Source organism: Dryobates pubescens, chromosome 2 (genome assembly GCF_014839835.1).
Source record: "Dryobates pubescens isolate bDryPub1 chromosome 2, bDryPub1.pri, whole genome shotgun sequence".
In the NCBI taxonomy this organism is placed as follows: domain Eukaryota; kingdom Metazoa; phylum Chordata; class Aves; order Piciformes; family Picidae; genus Dryobates; species Dryobates pubescens.
Genome location: NC_071613.1, coordinates 1455662 through 1472270, shown reverse-complemented (window position 1 = coordinate 1472270; position 16609 = coordinate 1455662). Strand labels below are relative to the sequence as shown.

General features: G+C 44.7%; 1 protein-coding gene across 2 annotated transcripts in view; it reads left to right on the top strand.

Annotated features, from left to right (window-relative positions):
- BICRAL (BICRA like chromatin remodeling complex associated protein) overlaps positions 1–16609 on the top strand; it is a 54510-nt gene that overhangs the window by 22018 nt on the left and 15883 nt on the right. For both annotated transcript variants that reach the window (XM_054169149.1, XM_054169142.1), the window contains exons 2-4: positions 8636–8684; positions 12701–12749; positions 12832–12900. In XM_054169149.1, coding sequence (XP_054025124.1) covers positions 8641–8684; positions 12701–12749; positions 12832–12900 — 162 coding nt within the window. In that variant the 5' untranslated portion in view covers positions 8636–8640. The remainder of the gene's footprint in view (positions 1–8635; positions 8685–12700; positions 12750–12831; positions 12901–16609) is intronic.

The following is a 16609-nucleotide window of genomic DNA, read 5'->3' as shown; positions in this document are numbered from 1 at the left end:
AAGACCAGCCCATCACCCAACACCATCTCATCAACAAAACCAGTCTCTTCTTAAACACCTCCAGTGATGGTGACTCTACCACTTCCCTGGGCAGCACATTCCAATGGCTAATCACACTTTCTGTGAAGAACTTCTTCCTAACCTCCAGCCTAAACCTCCCCTGGTGCAGCTTGAGACTCTGTCCTCTTGTTCTGGTGCTGGTTGCCTGGGAGAAGAGACCAACCCCCACCTGGATACAACCTCCCTTCAGGTAGTTGTAGACAACAACCCTAGTCCTCCGTCTCTCCTCATAGGGCTTGTACTCCAAACCCCTCCCAGCCTGTAGCATTACCTGGGGTTGTTATGGCCAATGCATAGAACACGGCACTTGGATGCGTTCAGTCTTGTGCCCTTGTGCCTGGCAAGGTCCCTCTGCAGAGGTCTCCTACCCTCTAACAGATCAACTCCTGCCCCCAGTTCAGTGTCATCTGCAAACTCACTGATGATGGACTCAATGCCCTCATCCAGATCATCAGTAAAGATACTGAACAGGATGGGGCCCAGCACTGATCCCTGAGGGACACCACTAGTGCCTGGCTGCCAGCTGGCTGTGGCACCATTCACCACCACTCTCTGGGCTCAGCCCTCCAGCCAATTCCTAACCCAGCTCAGAGTGTTGCTGTCCAAGCCATGGGCTGACAGCTTGGCCAGGAGTTTGCTCTGGGGGATGGTGGCAAAGGCCTTGCTGAAGTCCAGATAGACTACATCCACAGCCTGTCCCACATCCACCAGGCAGTCACCTGGGCATAGAAGGAGATCAGGTTGGTCAGGCAGGACCTGCCCTTCCTAAATCCATGCTGGCTGGGCCTGATCCCTTGGCCATCCTGCAGGTGCACTGTGATTGCCCCCAAGATGACCTGTTCCATAACCTTGCCTGGCACTGAGGTCAGGCTGACAGGTCTGGAATTCCCTGTTTCTTCCTTCTGGCCCTTCTTGTGGATGGACATCATGTTGGTCAGCTTCCAGTCATCTGGGACCTCTCCAGTGAGCCAGGACTGGTGGTAAATGATGGAGAGTGGCTTGGCAGCTCATCTGCCAGCTCTCTCAGTGCCCTAGGATGGATCCCATCTGGTCCCATGGACTTGTGCGGATCCAAGTGGCTAAGCAGGTCTCTATTTCCTCTGGATTACAGGGGGGGAACTGTACTGCTCCCTGACTCCATCTGCCAGCTCAGGTGGCCAGTTGTCAGGAAGGCAACCTATCTTGCTGTTAAAAATTGAGGGAAAGAAGGTGTTAAGTACCTCTGCCTAGTCCTCATCTTTAGTTACAAAGACTGTTTCTGGTGTGGGTTCTTGTGAAGGCTCTGAGTGCTCCGATGGGCCATGATGGCTCAGACAAGTCTCACCTGAAGTCCCTGTCAACTGATCGGAGTTCAGAAGTGAGTTAACCTCTGAGAAACTAGGCTAGTGTTATCCAAATGGTTTTGATTGCAAACCTCTATTGGTAGAAGTCTTTTGAAGCATGTATACTTCATAAATTATGTACTGCTGAACTTCCTGTGCCCCAGTGGATTGTCTTACACACACCCTTTAGCCAGATTTGGTGGCGACGGAGGTTATTGGAATCAATACAGCTGACCAATACGATCGGGTGCTGATTCTTTATTGTTCCAGTATTGCAGGCCTATGGCTCAGGCCTATGGTGAGAGCATGGCACAGCAAAGTAGAGCATGGAAGGAGAAGAGATAGGACAGGCAGAAAAAGAAGTGCGTAGCAAGGAAGCTGCTACAATTTATATAAACTTGGTGTGCCTTGTTGGCATGGACTCATTGGTTCCCTATGAGTGACCACACATCACACTATTATAGATTATTGGTCCAACTACCGATGACACGCCAGGTTTGTTGATGCAGGTGCATGTCCTGTTGTCCCAAGATAACTTGCTATGTTTCTAGCTATTAGCATCTTGTTTTAGTTACAGTGCTGCAGGCACAGCACTGTTTTGGTACACTGCTAGCTGGCTCTGCACTTATGCTGAGCATGGCCTAGCACCATGTCAGGCTCTAGGCCTGCACTGCCAGATTGCTTACACTGCTCGTTGCTGGCATTCCTACAGCACCCCACTTTGGAGGTCACTGGTGTAGGCTTCTTGACTTTCATTCTCTAATTCTGCTCATGGTGTTGAGTTCCATTTTCAAACTGTCTTCACTTAATACAGTTTCTGTGTTTCATACATCAGTCACTGATTTGGCCCATTGTATGTTAACAGTGAGAAGGACGGAATTTGTGTAAGTTGTGTACAGGAAACCTGAAAAGATCGCAAAAAGCAGCAAACTTAACTTTATTTTGTGGTGTAGAAAAAGTGCTAGAAGGCTTGCTTTTGGTGACATGTTATTAAATGATCTTATGTGTCAATGTCATGTCCTGCTGAAGTTCCCCTCTTTTCCAAATAGACTGAACGAGTAGTTGCTTTTGGGTGTGCAAGGACACAATCTGATTGTGCACCTTGTCTGCTGCTGTCCTGAACAGGATGAAATGAAAATCTGTATCAGTTTGTAACATGTAAATCTGCAGGTATGTGCTCTTGTAGATCTTGGGTATGTGTGGTGAAATGGGGATAGAATTTAGTCTGAACGGGTAGGTCTGTGGCTTGATTGTGAACTAGATTGTTCTTCCACAGACCACATAACTCTGTGTTGTATGCTGATCCTGTCTTTTTTCACATGCAGCATCATGTTAGTGTTACCTACTCATAATTTGTGGATATAATTGAGATGGTAGCAATCTGTCTGTGCTTTATTGGCAGTTTGCAAAGTGCAGGAGCATGTAGGCCCTTAGCCTGTGAATGCTGATTGGAGCAACTGTGTATGGGTGTATTCTTGGCTCTGTAATGGTATGGTGACAAGCTGTATGAAGGAGTCTTTATGTATAATGTAAGGAATGACTTTATATAAGGATTAGCATTTTGGTAGGCTAGCATTAAGAAAACCCAACCAACTAAGCAAAAAAACCTGCACAACTTTCTTTTTCATTCTGCTAGTAATGACAAGAATTTCATTAAAGCTTGTTGGGAATCACAGCATGGCTTAGGTTGGAAAGGACCATCTACTCCAACCTCCCTGCTGTGGGCAGGGATACCTCTTTAGACTTGGCTGCCCACGGCCTCATCCAGCCTGGCCTTGACCACCCCCAGGGAGGAGGTACCACAGCCTCCCTGGGCAGCCTATTCCTGAGTCTATCCACCCTCATGCTGAAGAACTTCCAGTCTAAACCTGCTCTCCTTCAGTTTAAAACCATTCTCTCTCCAACCTTCCTGTAGGATCCCTTCAGGTATTGAGAGGTTCCCCCTGCCTCCTCTTCTTTAGATCTTATCCACATAGGAAGTGTGTTCCAACCTTTGGATCATCTTTGTGGCCCTTCTCTGGACGTGCTCCAGCAACTCTGTGCCCTTCTTATGATGGGGACACCAGAACTGGATAAGTATTTGTGGTGGCTGAGTAAAGGGTAAGAGTTGCCTCGACCTGCTGGCCACACTCCTCTTGATAGGAAGGTACACTTATTGGGGGGATGACCGTGACTATTATTCTGGTGTTAATCACAAAATGAACTGCTTACTTGTGTTTATTGCCTATTGTAACCTGATAAAGTGATAGTTTACACTGTTTGATAGATTTCTTTTTTTTCTTCTTGTATTTTATTTGTGAAATGAGGAAAACCAACAAACTATTTTTTCCTAATGAAGCCAACTGCATGTTCAGCCAATGGCCTGAATAGTGAAGAACATGTATTACCGTTGTGGTGGGCTGAAAGGCAGATACTTCCTTGCCTCCCACCAGGGCAGGGAAAAAATGAGACTCAGACAAACGGATGGCAGAAGTGGTGGAAAGTTTCAATGGAAAAGCAGGGAGTGTTTTACAGAGAACCACAAGCACAGTGACAAAAGGAGATCACAAAGCATACCCAGAATCATCCCAACACTCCCCTTTTCCCCCACCTGAGGGTACACCCAAAAACCCTCAGGGCTCTTTCTTCCCCCCCCTCCACTGTTAGGCTTATCTCAGCTGGCCAGATCTGAGACTGCCCTTCCCCCTTCTCCTCCTGGCATTAGGCCTGGCCAGGCCCCAAGAGGCCTGGAGATGACTCCCCCTCCATTTCCAGATAGGCAGCATCTCCATAGGAGCGGTGAGGGAAGAAAGGGGAAGTGTAGGACTTTGCAGGTGGTTTTACAGGGAGCAGGACGTTATGGGATGAAATACGTAGCTTCCTGTGCCCACCCACTGGGCTGGACCCTCGGGACACCAGAGGTGTCTTACGTGGCCACAGTAGGGGGGCACCCAGCCCAAACTGCTATGACCATTAAGATTTTTCTCTCATTGGTGTTTTCATGGAGTTTATTTTCCTTCTTTTCATGATGGAGGTTTTTAAGAGTATAGTGTACTTACCAAATTAGTTTTAATGCTCCCAGGAGTACTGTTTGCAGAACGTTCTCTGGGGTCACTTACCACAGAGAATATTTAGGTTGGTAAAGCAAAGACCTTTTTCTAAAACAACAATGCCAGTATTGTCATAGGCAGATGGGGTGGGATGTGCACAAGTAGGCATAAAGTGTGAAAGGTCATGTTGACTTTTGATAGAGCTGATTTTCACTTCTAGTTAGCTGGGAGTCATTGAAGCCATGCTCTTGAGAGATGGATGAGCTCTTAGAGGAAATAAAAGCTTTCTGTAAGTAGCAACAGTGCAGAATGCTAATCAGTTAAAATGAATGGCTTAATAATTTGTTCTTATTAATGCTCATTTACATTTAGATCTCGTGACATCATAAAATATTACTCATGTAGCATTAAATTTCAAGAACAGTGCTTGTGCTGGTGGTTGCATGCAAGAGTGAGCAGCAGAAAAACTGAATTATGGGAGAAATTAATTTCCTTAGGATGCATAATCACCTCATGAATGCTGATTTTTGTTGACAGTTGACATAGTTCTCAGTAGCTATGCTTTGTTTTCCAGTTTTTCCAGAGGGGTGTTACTGAGGGATCCTTAATGTGACGTTAGCTCTGGTTCTGCTTCATCTTCACTGTAAGTTCAAGTATAGGAGACTGAAGGGAAAAAGTCGGAATGTGGCTGTGCAGTATAGAGGACAGGGTACTTTCTGCTAGCCTAAAGTGTAAACCAGCTCCAGCATCAGTGACACACAGAAACATTTCAGGAAAGAGGTTACAAATCACAGGACAGCTAAGGTGGGAAGGGATGTCTGGAGTTCACCTCATTCAGTATCCTACTCAAAGCAGGCTCAGCCAGAGCAGGCTGCTGAGAGATGTGGTCCATCTGGGTTATGAGTAACTCCAAGGATGAGGACTCCATAACCTTGCTGGAAGTCCTGTGCTGGTATTTTACTACCCTCAGAGTTTGGTGGTGTGTTTTTATTTGTGTTGCTTTGTTTTTAATTAAAAAACCTCAAACATTTTAAGTAGGTTTGGTTGGTCGGTTGTTCCTTCACTGGATACCCCTGAGAAGCGTTTGGCTCAGTTTTCTTTACACCATCCCACTAAACACGTGGATGAGATATCCTCAAAGCTGTCTGTTGCCCATCTGGAACAACGAAGCCACTTGTTTAAAAGATGCTCCAATCCCTTCATTGCCTTAACTGTTATGGAGATCTCTGTGAGGGAGGGCCTGAGGAATGAGTTATGTGGATGTGGTCAGGGAGAGTAAGTTTCTATGTGGTATGAAGTAAGAGGGGAACAAAGTGAATTGAAGCCAAAGCTGTTACTAAATTTGATTGAGATAAATATGATAGCAAACTTTCCAAGCAAAGCTGGGGAAAAAACCATGCCCAGTGATCAATTTGATGTGATTAGAAGGTACTGTGAAGATTACATTAGATAACTAAATGGAGACCAGTGTATCAAGACATCTAGGAAATGCTTGCATCAATTGAAAATTGAAGTGGTGGAGATATGTGATCTTTACAGAGAGTAAGGGAGGATGACGCTATCCTTTGGAGTTAATGACAGGGAAAAGGAAGAAGGTACAGTCTCTGACATTGAGAATTACAGTGAACAGGAGAACCAGGAAGCTTTGAAGGAATAACCATGGAGGAGAGAGTGATGGAATGCGTTTGGTACCTGAACCAAATAGGCAGTGTGTAAGAGAGTTGGCAGTTGTGATATTGTGAAGCTAATAATGCTCTGTGTCCAATGAATGGAGAATGCTTATATTCAGTTTGTGTAACGCAAATGACTTCCCCACTCATTGCTAAAAGTCAAGTGATTAGGAAAAGGCTGAGGTACTCAACAACTTCTTTACCTCAGTCTTCACTGCAAGGGCCTCTAGCTGCATTTCTGATGTTATGGAAGACAATGCCAGGGATGGGGAGGAAGAACTGCCCATTGTAAGTGAAGATCAGGTTTGTGATCACCTGAAGAACCTGAAAGTGTTCAAGTCCATGGGACCTGATGGGATACACCCATGGGTACTGAGAGAACTGGCAGATGAGGTTGCTAAACCCCTCTCTATTATATTTCAAAAGTCCGGGCAGTCTGGGGCAGTCCCCACAGACTGGAAAAGGGGAAACATTCCCCCCATTTTCAAAAAGGGTAAGAAGGAGGAATCGGGAAACTCCAGGCCAGGCAGTCTCACCTCTGTGCCTGGAAAGATTATGGAGCAGATCCTCCTGGAGGCACTACTGATTCAGAAGAATAGTGAAGAGGTGATTGGGAACAGTCAGCATGGCTTCACCAAGGGCAAATCCTGCCTGAGAAACCTGGTGGCCTTCTTTGAACAGGTGACGAAATTAATAGATGAGGGGAGAGCAACTGATGTCATTTCCCTGGACCTGAGCAAAGCCTTTGACACTGTCCTGCACCACATCCTGGTCTCCAAGCTGGTGACACATGGGTTTGATGGGTGCACCACTAGATGGATACAGAACTGGCTTGATGGCTGCACCCAAAGAGTGGCTGTCAATGGTCCATGTCCCAGTGGAGGCCAGGGACAAGTGGAGTCCCTCAGGGATCAGTCCTGGGACCAGACTTGTTCAACATCTTTGTGGGTGCCATGGACAGTGGCATTGAGTGCACCCTCAGCAGGTTTGCTGATGACACCAAGCTGTGTGGTGCAGCAGACAGCTGGAGGGAAGGGATCCATCCAGAGGCACCTTGACAGGCTGGAGAGATGGGCAAGAGCCAACCTCAGGTTCAACAAGACCAAGTGCGGGGTCCTGCATCTGGGTCGAGGCAACCCCAGGCACACATCCAGGCTGGGCAGGGACTGGCTGGAAAGCAGCCCTGAGGAGAGAGACTTGGGGGTGCTGGGGGACGAGAAGCTCACCAGGAGCTCTCAGTGTGCACTTGCAGCCCGGAAAGCCGATCAGATCCTGGGCTGCAACAAGAGAAGTGTGGCCAGCAGGGCAAGGGAGGTGATTCTCCCCCTCTGCTCAGCTCTGCTGAGACCCCACCTGGAGTACTGCCTCCAGTTCTGGAGCCCCTATTACAAGAGGGATCTAGAGGTGCTGGAAGGTGTCCAGAGAAGGGCCACGAGGATGAGCAGAGGGCTGAAGCACCTTTCCTATGAGGACAGACTGAAGGAGTTGGGGCTGTTCTGTCTGGAGAAGAGAAGGCTCCAAGGTGACCTAATTGTGGCCTTCCAGTGTCTGAAGGGGGCCTACAAGAAGGCTGGGGAGGGACTTGTCAGGCTCTCAGGTAGTGATAGGACTAGGGGGAATGGAATGAAGCTGGAGGTGGGGAGATTGTCAGGCTGGATGTGAGGAGGAAATTCTTCCCCATGAGAGTGGTGAAGCCCTGGGATGGGTTGTCCAGGGAGGTGGCTGGGGCCCAGTCCCTGGAGGTGTTTAAGCCCAGACTGGATGAGGCTCTGGCCAGCCTGATCTAGTGTGGGGTGTCCCTGCCCATGGCAGGGGGGTTGGAACTAGATGATCCTTGTGATCCCTTCCAACCCTGACTGATACTATGATAATCACAAGTTTGTTTAAATACACTTCTGGGGAAACTGGAAATGGACACTTTAGCAATAGCTGAGAAATCTGCTAGAAAATAGTGGTGGTCTAACTGCGTTGTAATGCCTTGGCTATAGTTTTTGGTTCTAGCCTGTAACAGTACTGTCAGATACTCATCTAAAATGATTTGCCTTTTTGGCTGGACAGTATTACAGTCACTAAATTGTAACAGTCTCTGTAACTTTTGTTTGGTTATTCCCTCGCTGGGATTAGGTGGGAGTAAATTGACATAGAAGCATTTTAATTGGAATCTTGAGATTGTATTCTGTGTTGATTTCCACACACACACCCATACCACCCCCCACCCCCAGTTTTAAATCTTTTACTATTCTTAAAAATCATAGAAGTTCCATTTAATGAGTTTGGTTAATAATTTGTTTTCTTCCAGCTTAAAATTCTAAGAATCTAAATGGTAAACCATTGCATGGGATTTTGTATATTATTGCATGTAACTGAACTGGATTTTGAAATCTGTGGGCTTCTGTAGAACATGCAAGTTTAAGAACTTTGCCCCTAGTAGCTGTGTGTCAACTTTATAAATTGTTTGATGAAAACTTCTGAGATGCTCTAAATTGGTTTTATTGTTGAAAGTGATTTTTGTCTGATGCATACCAAATATCGTTCCTCTCCTGTTTTGTTGTAGTTGTCATGGATGATGACGACGATGAATCCTGTCTCCTTGATCTTATTGGGTAAGTTTTCCTTAAGCATTTCTTTCAGAAAAGTTGGTAACAATAACTTTGCAAAATCATCCTCTGAATGATCATCTCCACACAAGAAATGTTTGCTGTCTCACATGTAATAAATAAATAGGACTTGCACCTTTCTCATGCATGCAAAGCTTCCAGTGAAACGGGTGAGAGCTTTTACCTCAGTTTAGGGCCAATGGCATCCTGGCCTGTATTAGGAATAGTGTGGCCAGCAGGAGCAGGGAGGTCATTGTGCCCCTGTACTCTGCATTGGTTAGGCCACACCTTGAGTACTGTGTCCAGTTCTGGGCCCCTCAGTTTAAGAAGGACATTGAGACACTTGAACGTGTCCAGAGAAGGGCAACAAGGCTGAGGAGAGGCCTTGAGCACAGCCCTGTGAGGAGAGGCTGAGGGAGCTGGGGTTGCTTAGCCTGGAGAAGAGGAGGCTCAGGGGAGACCACATTGCCCTCTACAACTACCTGAAGGGTGGTTGTAGACAGGAAGGGGTTGGTCTCTCTCCCAGGCACCCAGCACCAGAACAAGGGGACACAGTCTCAAGCTGTGCCAGGGGAGGTTTAGACTCGAAGTGAGGAAAAAGTTCTTCACTGAGCGAGTCGTTCGTCATTGGAATGTGCTGCCCAGGGAGGTGGTGGAGTCACCATCCCTGGAGGTGTTCAAGGGGAGATTGGATGTGGCACTTGGTGCCACGGTCTAGTTGTGAGGTCTGTTGGGACAGGTTGGACTTGATGATCCTTGGGGTCTCTTCCAACCTTGGTTATACTGTGATACTGTGAAAAATCAAGAGTATCGCCACAGTGGTGGTCGTAATTTGGGGGTTACTCTGTAGATGCTACAGCGAAAGTGTCATTGTGATGGTGAGAGAAAGTTCAGTTCTCCCCCCACACACAAAGAAACTGCGGCTAACTCGGAGAAGCAAAACTGGATAAGAGCTATATTTACAAGCAGGAGGAGATGCAGTGAATACATACACAATATACAGTATTTACGATATATACAGAAATATACAGCAAAGAACATAATACAGAACAAAACTCCCTCCTCCAGCTAGGAGGGTCATCCTCCCTGTACCCCCTCTCTCCCCCTACCTCCCTTTTTTCCCAAAAAGGGTTAGAGAGAGAGAAAAGGGTAATTCTTAAGGAAGAAATTCTGTTAGTCTAAAGCGTATGCAAGAATTTTTCTTATCTGCTAGTTCAAGGTCAACTTCATCCTGCACAGCTGTTGCTCAGAGACAGAAAGAGACAGGCTGCAAAAGACAGACTGAACTGAGGTTCAAACTGAACTAAAACTTAAAGTTGCATTCTACCAATGAAACTCGTTTAGAATATCTTGTTTTCATTATTTCACCAAAACATTCAGCCAGAGTGTTCCAGCAGCTGTCCCTTTCTTAAAGGCACAGCCTAAAACGGTCACAGTCATGTTTCAGTTACATTCTGCGACGTATAGTGTGCAAGGTTACCGATTGTAGACATATGGAGACACATTGTGCTTGGAAGATGGTAATTGTTTGTAGGGGGCAGTTAAGTGTTTTTTCACGGGCAGGAATCGCAAGGATCTTTGTACAAGTTCACAGGTGGCCCAGAAAATGACGCGCTCTCCATACAGATGAGTGTTTGTGTGAAGAATTAGTGTTCTTCCTGCTGCTGGCAGCAATTACTGCCCCAAGCATCTAGAAGAATGGAAAAGAGCATTTTTTTAATTATATAGTTGTTTTTTTTACATCTGGTCTTTGATTTGGTAAGTGCCTTTTAAAATCCCTTCCTTATTATAAAGAATCTTTGAAGTGATGAAGTGTTCTTAATTTTTAATTGCTTTCTTCATGATTTAAAGCCAGTAAGTGAAATTAGTCTTAAATAACCTGCTTATTTTCTTGCTGGAATTCAGGAGTGCAGGAGAGCACTATATGAGATGATGAGTTCTGTTTTTCCTAACTAATGGTGCTTTTGTGTGATAATACATGCCATCACTTCTGTGCTGTAAACCTGATTGTACCATAGTCTCTTCTGAGCACTTCCTGTTGAACATGTCTTCTGTAAAAACCTGAATTCAGTTCAGTTTTTTAAATTGGGGGAGGGGGAAAAAAGGGAGAGAAGCATATTTGTGCTGCTGAGAGAGGTGTAAAACTGAAACACCCTTAACTTGTTCTCTCTTTATTTTCTAGGATGATGAAGAGAAAAGGAGAGATGTCTTGATTCTTTTTTTTTTTTAAGTTAAGAATCTCCTGCTTCTCAGAAACATTTTGTTACTACTTGTTAAGCAATAAAGATGTTTTTAAATAAAAAACCCTTCCGTGTCATGTTATTTTATGAAGGAGGTTGACTTGCTGGAGCATGTCCAGAGAAGGGCAACGAAGTTGGTGAGGGGTTTGGAACACAAGCCCTGTGAGGAGAGGCTGAGGGAACTGGGGTTGCTTAGCCTGGAGAAGAGGAGGCTCAGGGGTGACCTTATTGCTCTCTACAACTACCTGAAGGGAGGTTGTAGACAGGTGGAGGTTGGTCTCTTCTCCCAGGCAGCCAGCACCAGAACAAGAGGACACAGTCTGAGGCTGCGCCAGGGGAGGTTTAAGCTGGATGTTAGGAAGAAGTTCTACACAGAGAGAGTGATTGCCCATTGGAATGTGCTGCCCAGGGAGGTGGTGGAGTCACCATCATTGGAGGTGTTCAGGAGGAGACTTGATAGAGGGTGCTTGGTGCCATGGTTTAGTTGATTAGGTGGTGTTGGATGATAGGTTGGACGTGATGATCTTGAAGGTCTCTTCCAACCTGGAAGAGAGTCTGGTCCTGTTCTGTTCTTCCTGCTAAGGGGCATGTTGGAAAATGTGGCATAGTTGTTGTGTTAAAACAATCCCATGCAGGACAGCCTTCTAATGTCGTTTCCTTGGTCTGTATGTATGTACAGTTACAGTAATGTGTTTTTAATTTCTTCTGATATTTCAAGACTTGCCCTATTGGACCCCATTTTTAACCTGAGTTTTATTCAGTGATAGTGCTAAGTTAGTGAAATAACTTGAAATTGTATTTCATAATATTTGTGCAGTTATTTCTGTGGCTGATTTCACTTGGAGGAGGTGCTTTTTTTCTCAAAGTAAAGGGACTGGCAAGCTTAAGTTTTTGTTAATTTCTATTAAGGGTGGCAGAAAATGCCAAGGGTGGCTTGTAAATACCATATTGACTTAAGACACTAGCAAAACAGGCATTATAGTGCATATTTGCAGAAGAGATGGTGTCTGTTTTGGTTATAAAATTGTTTTGGATGGAAAAGACGTTGAACATCGAGTCCAATCATCAGCTTAACACCACCATGGCCGTCAATCTGTATGCCAAAGCACCATGGCCACGTGTTTCTTGAACACCTCCAGGGACGGTGACTCCACCATTTCACTGTGCAACCCATTCCAACCCCTGGTCACTCTCTCTGTAAAGAAATTTTTTCCTAATATCCAATCTAAACCTCCCCTGGCACAATTTCAAGCCATTTCCTTATCACCACTAGAGAGATGAGACTGAGCCCCACCTGACTACAACCAGGTAGTTGTAGACAGCAATGAGATGTCCTTTCACCCTCCTCTGTGCCAAATGATCCCAGTTCCCCTCAGCATTTCTTCATAAGACTTGTTCTCTAGACCCTTCACCAGCTTTGTTGCCCTTGTTTGGTAGTATTTTCCTTAGGTGGTGTACTATGCTGTTATTACTCCTTCTTTTAAAACACACAGTAATTTATACCTTCAAAAAAGGAAGTGGAATGGAACTAAAATCTTGTGGTGAGCATGGATATTGCTTAGAATGGCTTTGTACGGTGACAGTGGATATGATCAACATCTGAAAACTGTGCTGACAGAGAAACACTGATTTTTCAGATGGTGTAAACTTTCAAGTTTGCATTGCAGTCAGTGAAAGAAATGATTTGTATGAACCTAGTTAAAGCTGAGTTAAATTAGCCTCATTAGTAGAAAGAGCTCAAAAGTGATAACAATGTTTTCATTTTTTTCCTCCCCCCTTAAGGGACCCGCAGGCACTGAATTATTTTCTACATGGACCTAGCAGTAAATCTGTAAGTAGGATCCATTTGTGTTAAACATACATAAGCTTCCTGGAGTGTATTATTTCTAACTGTGATTTTTCTCTTTTATCAGAGCAATGAGGATTTGACGAATGCAGAATACTCTGTGGCCAACTCAAATTCGATCTTCGCCAACTCCAATGTGAGTGGTCAGGACATAAATTGTGTTGAATTTGCATGCTTTTGTTATGTCTTTACTTGGCTTTTATGAAACTGATTGAAGTAGATGTGGGGTTTGATCCTTTCTGCTTGAAAATTCTGAATGCTAACATAGAACCACCTTATATTTAACAATTTAAGTGTTTGGCTTTTCAGTGGGGGATTAGTTGCAAGTGTTGGGCTATGGTTTATAAAAAGGTAAATCAGCTTGCAGAGCAGTGGAAATGCTCTCAGCTGTAACTCATCAGTTAACTGGAGTTGCAGTTTTAGAATAAAGTAGAATTAACCAGGTTGGAAAAGACCTTTGAGATCGAGTCCAACCTGTCACCCAACACCATCTGATCAACTAAACCATGGCACCAAGCACCGCATCCAGTCTCTTCTTAAACACCTCCAGTGATGGTGACTCCACCACCTACCTGGACAGCACATTCCAATGGCCCATCACTCTGTGAAGAAGTTTTCTAACATCCAGCCTAAACCTCCCCTGGTGCAGCTTGAGGCTGTGTCCTCTTATTCTGGTGCTGGTTGCCTGGGTGAAGAGACCAACCCCCACCTGGCTACAAACCTCCCTTCAGGTAGTTGCAGACAACAATAAGGTTTCCTCTGAGCCTTCTCTTCTCCAGGCTAAGCAACCCCAGCTCCCTCAGCCTCTCCTCACAGGGCTGTGCTCCAGACCCCTCCCCAGCTTTGTTGCCCTTCTCTGGACACCTTCCAGCAAATCAGTATCTTTCTTAAACTGAGGGGCCCTCAGCCTCTCCTCATAGGGCTTGTAGACCTTAAAAGCTAGTTGTTTGTGCATTTCTTGCAGATGTTAGGATGGATTTATTTCTTACTTTTAATGTAGAATCTGATGAACTAGCAATTTTTTTAAATTAACACATGGCATTTTTTTTGTTCTTTAGACTGAGTAGCTAGCTTGGGATGTTTCCTTGCTGTAACTTCAGTGTTAGAGAAGCAATTTTAAATTCATTAGGTGGTGTCAGTAGAGTTCAGTATTCTTTTTATTTTTCTTTTTTTTTTTTTTCCCCCTGCCAGGAGTATATTGTAACCTTAAATGAAGTTTTACCCAATGGGGTTGTGGAATTCTCATCCCTGGAGGTGAAGCCCAGGCAGAGACCCCTTCTGGCCCATGTTTTTTTGATTTCATTAGTGTGGGTTTTTTAAAAGAAAAAACTAATTCCTCATCCCACAGTTCAGTTATTTGAATACATACAGTAGGATTTTCTTGGTAATTCTTCTTTGTTGTACTGTTAATTTGATTCTTGCATGTTTGTAGCATGTTCCAAACAGAAACATGGATATGCTTGTTGGTGTGCAGGGATCTTAAATCATTGGCACAAACAAATCTGTGAAACTGTTAATCTATGTGTAGAGACTTTTCTGTGGCTACAGTAGTCTGATGGGAAGTGTTTGCCCTGTTCTGCCTCTTTTAATATCATTATTAAATACTGTAGAAGAGGAATATCTTGAGTGGCAGTTCTTATTCCAGATAAGCTGGTTGACATAATGATGGGAGAGCGCAGTAGCGATGATAGGATGTGCACAATTTTCAGCTAACAAGGAACAATACAACTTGTTACTGGGCTAGCCAGTATCAGACAGCAGCTTCCTGTATGCAGCATTGCAGAGGTGGCTTTTGAGGACTCATCCTAAGAAAAAGGAGGTTATGGGGGGAAAAAAGGTGGCCTGCACTTGTCATAGCCTAGGCTTCCTGCTTGTTCTTTGTGGAGAGTGTTCTGATAAGCACAAGTAGGTGGGCTGGAGTCAGATGTGTTTCTGGTGTTCACTTCTTGAGAGTGAGTTTTTGGAGTAATTTTGTGAGGGAGCTGGAGATCCTGGGCAAGATGCAATTGTTGCATAGAGTGTAGCAGTTGGAAGAAACAAAAGTACTTGGTAAAAGCCAAAGAGCTTTTTAGTGTATGAGATTGGCAGGGGAGGTAACCTAAAAGGCAGATTGACTGGAAGAGCAGGGTTTCCAGCATGTGTTACTCGGATGGTTCTGTTGTGTTTTCATTCTCCAGCACTTACTCCTCTCATGCTCTGTTCTCATCCTTTTGTATCTTCATAATGACCGTCAGTGCCATCTTCACTTCCCACCCTCCCTTGTGTGAGAGCCCTGCGCTGACTTAAGAACAACTTCATTGCAAAGATAGATTCTCATAGTGCATTGTGAAGGAACAAGGGATATCTAAAATACACTGTTCCATGGTCCCTGCTTATAACATGAGATACCTGAAAAGGTCAAGCCTTCTGATGTTTTTGTCATTAAAGTTTTTGCAGATGCTATTTGTATATACTCAGAATTGCTACTGTGAAGTAGGATTGACTGTCTTGATGCCTGTCTTATGCCTTTCAGTGGCAGAGCATACAGATTCAGTGTCAAGGGTTCAGTGACTCAGCTGGTACGCATGCTCAGCTGTCACTCATGCTCAGCTGTCACTCAACACAAACAAGTTTGTGCACAAGAAGGCAGTGTCCAGTCTTGCATTCCACCTCTACTGATTCCAGATTGGTTTCCTTGGGCAATTAGTCTCTGCTATAACCCTGATGAGTGAATTCCTTTAATTTAACCACTACCCCGTTACCTAGGTTGTACTCAGTGATTGCTTCCACCTTCCTGTTACAGTAGAACAGTTTTAAGAAAGCAGAATATTCATGGAATCAGTGTGAATAAGTCTCCTGTTGGTAATCAGACCGATGAAATTGCAGTCACTGGTTTCTTGTTGAAATTAGTCTGATCTTTTGTGGCAGTTCTAAAGGTGGTCATCAGTCGTTAAGATGCTGATTTGGAAGGTCTCTGCTTCCAGTTTATGCATACAAAATTGGTTCTGATGTTCAGCAGTCCTGGGAGCAGGGAATAAAACTTGAGGTTCTTCATTCCAGTGAGAAGAGTTTCAAACTATTAATCTTTATGTCTTGCAATACTGTTTATTATTACTATTGTTAGTAGTAGTAGCTGTGTTGTTGGTAGTAACTGGAATAGCATTAAGTGGAGCTTCTGAATTAAGCAGTTGTGAAAGATTCTGGATTGGTTACTGTCACTGGAGACTAGTTGTGGATATACTAGGAAATGCTCTACAAGAACTTCAGTTACAAGTCCTAATAATACCCTAAGTTAAAGATTCCCTTTTGCTCTGCCTGCTGGTAGCTAGGTACAGTTGAGAACCTGATACATGATTTTAGTTGTTCATGAGGTGCAGACATCGAGACATTGAAGTGATAGTGTGGTGGTTTGGCCCTGGCCTAAGGGCCAGGTGCCCACCAAAGCTGCTTTATCACTCCCCTCCTTAAATGGACAGGGGAGAGGGGAAAAATATAACAAAAGCCAATAATAAGACAGAAGCATTTTAATAACAATAATAAGCAAAGGCAATAGACTGCATGGAAGCAAAAGCAGAGAGAGCAATGTTAGTCTCTTCTTCCCATCAGCAGGATGGTACTCAGTCTTGGGCAGCAGGGCTCTCTGAGCTTGGTGGTTCCTTAGGAGGATAGGCACCATGGAAAAATCCCCCCACTTTCTTCTTTCACTTCATTCTTCTATCTGAGCTGATGTCACATGGTATGGAGTACCCCTTTGGTCAGTCTGGGTCAGCTGGCCCAGCCAAGTCCTCTTCCAAGATCCTGCCCACCCCTCAGCGTACTCTTGGGGAAGGGAAATGTTGAAAAGACACAGCCTGGATACTTAGTCA